The 5,531-nt window shown below is 39.4% G+C and overlaps 1 protein-coding gene and 1 pseudogene across 1 annotated transcript; one reads left to right on the plus strand and one right to left on the minus strand.

Moving 5' to 3' along the window:
• Positions 1-464: 464 nt before the first annotated feature.
• LOC141664437 (large ribosomal subunit protein eL15z-like) lies at positions 465-2,454 on the minus strand (annotated as a pseudogene).
• A 373-nt stretch (positions 2,455-2,827) lies between these two features.
• Positions 2,828-3,637, plus strand: LOC141664438 (uncharacterized). Its single transcript, XM_074470392.1, has one exon. The coding sequence runs from the start codon at positions 2,828-2,830 to the stop codon at positions 3,635-3,637; it is 810 nt and encodes a 269-aa protein (XP_074326493.1).
• Positions 3,638-5,531: the final 1,894 nt, after the last annotated feature.

Here is a 5,531-nt window from a genome sequence, read left to right on the forward strand (position 1 = left end):
TAGGCTCCGTTTGGTAGTGTTGTGAGAAAAAGTGTCGGTGGAAAAAGTGCTGTCAGGAAAATTAGATGACTGTTAGGTAATTTTTTTTTAATTTATACATATTTTGAGATATAATATATTAAAATAATGTTTTTGAGAAGATTTGATGGTGAAACCGATAGCTACTTCTTGTAAAAGCTGAAAACAGCTTTTTCCAAAAGCATGAGGACATGTTTTTGCTAACAACAGCTTTTAGACCAAAAACGTTTTTCCAGACAGTAACTTTTAGTATTTACCAACCACCATTTTGACAGCTTTTCAGCAAAAAACTGATGTAACTGTCTGCAACAGCAATACCAAACGGGGCCATAGACTATGTTCATGAATCTCAGCAACCCAAAATATCAAAACTCAAATGAGAGTCTACTCTCCCAAGAAAGATAGAACATGATAGAACTGAACAAACAAGAGAAATTTTAACAAATTTAACGATAACGATGGAGGGAGAGAGTGTTGTTTCTCTTCCATGTGGCCCTGCGGGAAGGCCGATTCTTGTGGTTGCGATGACCCTTTCCACGTAATCCTCTATATTTTTTGCCTGCAGAGGTGAGACCATGGAGCTCTCTGTGCTTGTGGACAGGATTACAGATCCAGTTAATCCTTGGGTCATTTCGGATAGTGGTATGTGCTGGATCAACCAATATTACCTCAAAGTACTTGTAAGTTGAATCCTAAAATCAACGAGAGGAATCGAGACAACTAAATTATCAAATTTAATCTAAAAAGGGGAAGATTTGAGTGCACAAATAAGCTTTGTACCTCATTGATCCAGTACGAGTTGATAACCCTCAGACCATCGACTTTCTACCAGCACGCTCCTCAGCAACAGAACTCTTGCTACGCTGAAACTTCAATTAAGTAACACCCTGGGTTATAGGTTTTCCATACACAATACCCTTGGAAACAGGCCTTTTACGTCCACCACGCTTAACACGGATACGGTACACCACATAACCCTATAATAATTCCAATAATCATCATAAATAATCATCACAAGAATATTACCGAAATTCACCTTACCATAAGCACAATATCCTCTAAACATAACAAGGTAAAATTATATCCTCAAATCATAACAGGCTTACACAAAAACGAAACAACGCAGGTTTATCAAAGAAATGTTAGCATGTACACAAGTTTCTGTGATCTTCAATTAACGAGACATCAACAATTTCAACCTAAATTAACATTGTGATTTTAACATAAAAAGCGCTAGTGTAATTGCCATGTTAAATTTAACTATAAGCAATATATCGAAACTTAAGTTTTTACAATATCACTAACATACTAAAAACTGAAACTATAATACACAATGTATCAAATTTGAAGAGGTAATAGGGAATTAGACCTGTTTGGCCTTGTAGCCGAGACGACAAGCTTTATTGGGTCGGGTCGGGTGAGTGACCCGAATAATAGAAGGGAGCTGACGATACTCCCAGCACCTAACCCTCTGTAGAAACCTCATGACGTCGGATTGCTTCTTTCTCCATAGCTCCGACACGTATGTGTATGCACCTATTCATTCCCCTCCCCCCCCTAATTTAATGAAATTCACAACATATATAACATTTTAATATACAAGAGAGAGAGAGAGAGATTATACAAACCCATTGGATCAGAGTTGCTACCACCAGACGGAGCTGCCTACGATGAGAGTAGGGTTTAGTTAAAAAACCACTGATAACTACTCCATCCGTGGTTAATTTCGATACGTTTACTATTTACACGTATTTCGAGACTTCTATAAAATATAGTTTCGTAATTATTATTTTTGGATAAAATTTTAAACATAAAACTTTTATACAAAAAAATAATAAAAAAAGGAGTTATACTTTAAAGCATTGAAAAGCGTGCCAAAATGATGTAGAGAATTTAATGGGACAGAGGGAGTAATTTATAATTTTCCTACTTTCAATCTGAGCCGTCCGATAGAAAATTTGCAGGAAATTAAACATTGTTCTCTTATTTATAGAGAATAATGATAGTAAATATAATTATGTAAATCATTGCTTGATTGATGTTCAGTGATATTATTGTAATCTTTGTAATTACTGTAGGACAGCTAGGCAATCATCTAGGACAGTTAGACAAATCTCTAGTAATTACAGCAAGGATATCTTCTGTAATTACAACCAAGATTCCCTTGGTGTGTATATATAGTTCTGAAATATAATACAAGGAGGTCAAGGGGAATTACTCAATAACTAGCATGGTAATCAGAGCCATCCACCCTACCCTTATTCTTTTTCTTTTTCTTCTTCCGTGAAGTTCACATTCTTAGAATTTTGTTGTCTCCTCCTTTTGTCTCTTGCATTTTCTTGCAATGACAAACTCTGCCACATCTTCTAGTGCAGCAACATCACCTATTTCCACTCCATCTTCTTCTCTACACCCTGACCAAACAGTCAACAACATTCAAAACTTAATTCCCCTCACTCTCGACCCTTAGCAGGTTCAATACCACTCCTGGGCAGATCTCTTTCAGGTAGCTGCTCGTGCTCACTGTGTCATGGATCATATTGACGGTACTGCTCCTGATCCGATGCTCAGTAAAGCCAAGTGGGATCAAATTGACGTTGTTGTTCTATCATGGATTTATGGGACTATCACACAGGATCTTCTTCTCACGATCCTCAAACCAGGTTCTATGGCCCGTGAAGCATGGCTCCGCCTCAAGAATCTTTTCCATGACAACAAAAGTGCTCGTGCTGCAGATTTGGAGAACCAATTTAATCATGCTTGATTGGAGAATTTCTCGTCTGTTGCATCTTATTGTCAGCATCTTAAAATGCTATCTGATCAGCTCTCGGATGTGGATCAATCAGTAAGTGACCAACGACTAGTAATTCAACTAATTAATGGTTTATCCCATGATTATAATACAGTTGGCACAATCATTAGCAACACCAGTCCTCTCCCTTCATTTGATACAACACGTAGTATGCTCCTACGAGAAGAGACACGTCGTGGTCGACACTTTGACAATCAGCCCTTAGTTACTCATCAGGCGTTAGTCGCTCCAACAATACCACATGTCCCTAACCCTCCCATCATCTCCTTTAATAATCAGCGAGGAGTTAATAACAATCTCAATCGGAACCGGGGAAAGAATAAGGGCTCACGTAACTATAATCGTGGCCAGCCTCGTCACATGACTCCTCAACAGCCTCGGAACATGGCACCTCAACAACACGGATTTGCACAATGGCCAGCTCCTGGACAGTGGCCCGCACCTTCAATTTGGGGTGCACCATGGGCGATGCCTCTTTGTCCTTACCCTACCAGCAGCCCGGTGTATCAGCGTTCTCCCACTCCTGGAATTCTTAGTTCATCACTGCGACCACAAGCTCTTCATACCACTACATCTGATGGTATCTCTAGGCAGTTTACAGATTTGCCACATGCTTTTTCTGCCATGACCATGCAACCACCTGATGAATCATGGTATATGGACACATGTGCTTCTTCTCACATGGCTGCTAACCCATGTACATTTCACACTATTTCAACATCGAGCAATGTTCCATCTGTTTATGTTGGTAATGGCAATCACATTCCTGTTGTTAGTTCTGGTACTGCACAACTATCCCCGCACTAACCATGACTAATGTCCTCCATACTCCTCACATTATTAAAAATTTAGTGTCAGTCCGTCAACTTACCAAAGAAAATAATGTCTCTGTTGAATTTGACCCATTTGGTTTTTCTGTGAAGGATCTTCAGACAGGGGATACGGTCATGAGATGTAATAGTTCTGGAGATCTTTATCCTGTTTCTCAAACCACTGTGGCTTTTACCCCTCCGCAAGTGTCTTTTGCAGCCTTGTCTTTCCATGTTTGGCATTGTCGTCTAAGACATCCTGGAGATCATGTTTTTGATTTTCTTAGGTGTAATAACCTAATTTCTTGTAATAAAGAGCAACGCTCCAAAAGTTTGTGTTCCTCTTGTCAAATTGCTAAACATAAGCGTTTACCTTTCTCTCCTTCTTTCACTCCTACTTATGAACCTTTTGATATTGTTCATAGTGATATTTGGACTTCTCCTATGTTAAGTAAAAATGGACACCGCTATTACCTTGTTTTGCTTGATGATTTCACTAATTTTGTTTGGGTTTACCCTCTTAAACAAAAATCTGAAGTTTACAATAGATTTCTTCACTTCAGTACATTCGTGAAGACTCAATTTGAGCGTGACATAAAATGTTTTCAATGTGACATGGGTCGTGAATTTGATAACTCTTCTTTTAAATCATTTTGTCAAAATTACGGGATGATCTTTCACTTTTCATGTCCTCAAACTTCTCCTCAAAATGGGAAAGCAGAAAGAATGATTCAGACTCTAAATGACGTAGTCCGAACTCTATTAACACATTCATCCCTTCCACCTAATTTTTGGGTTGCCTCCCTTCATATGGCAGTTTATCTTCATAACATTTTACCTACCAGGCTTTTAAATTTTAACATCATACTCATGCTTTGTACCTTCGTTCACCTTCTTACTCTCATCTCAAAACATTTGGATGCCTTTATTTTCCCAACTTGAGTGCTACGGCCCCTCACAAGTTGTCCCCTCGTTCTACTCCTTGTGTTTTCCTTGGTTATCCCATTTCTCATCGTGGTTACTATTGTCTGGACTTGTCCACTCATAAACTTTATATCTCCCATCATGTCACTTTTGACGAGAATGTTTTTCCTTTTTCAAAGATAGACAATGTTCCCTCCTCATCGTATAAGTTTTTAGCTAACGATACACCTTCTCCATATTTGTTAGAGCATTTCATGACCATCCCAGGTTCTCACTCCCCACCTACACCTATACCGACCAATAGACCTTCCCACCAACAAAATCAAGACCCTCCACTACCATCTCGACCTCTATTGGTCTACAGTCGTGCTCCTAAACAGCCTCCAAACAGACAGCCCCAACCACCTCCTACTCGCCAATATCGAATGATTACCCGATCCCAAACAGCAAACCAATATAATCTACACACCACTTCCCTCTCTCCCTTGCCTCGCTCCCATCTTAGTGCCCTTGAAGACCCTAATTGGAATGCTGCCATGCAAGAGGAATATAATGCATTGATTAAAAATGGTACTTGGGATTTGGTCCCTCGGCCTACTAATTCTAATATTATCCGGTGTATGTGGTTGTTTAAGCATAAGTTTGATTCTAATGGCAACTTGCAACGCTATAAGGCTCGTTTGGTGGTTAATGGTCGATCTCAAGAGGTTGGGGTTGACTGTGATGAGACTTTTAGTCCAGTTGTGAAACCAGCCACTTTCCGAACTGTACTTAGTCTTGCCCTCTCTCAATCTTGGCAAATTCGTCAACTTGACGTCAAAAATGCCTTTCTACACGGGGATTTGAAAGAAACTGTCTACATGCATCAACCTCCTGGATTTGTTGACCCTTTATTCCCATCACATGTATGTCTACTTCAGAAGTCTTTATATGGTCTAAAACAGGCTCCACGCTGTTGGTATCAACGA

Source organism: Apium graveolens, chromosome 6 (assembly GCF_009905375.1).
Source record: "Apium graveolens cultivar Ventura chromosome 6, ASM990537v1, whole genome shotgun sequence".
In the NCBI taxonomy this organism is placed as follows: Eukaryota; Viridiplantae; Streptophyta; class Magnoliopsida; order Apiales; family Apiaceae; genus Apium; species Apium graveolens.

What these genes read in the sequence shown, in the direction of transcription:
- LOC141664438 (XM_074470392.1), top strand. Translation starts at nt 2,828, where the DNA reads ATGCTATCTGATCAGCTCTCGGATGTGGATCAATCAGTAAGTGACCAA.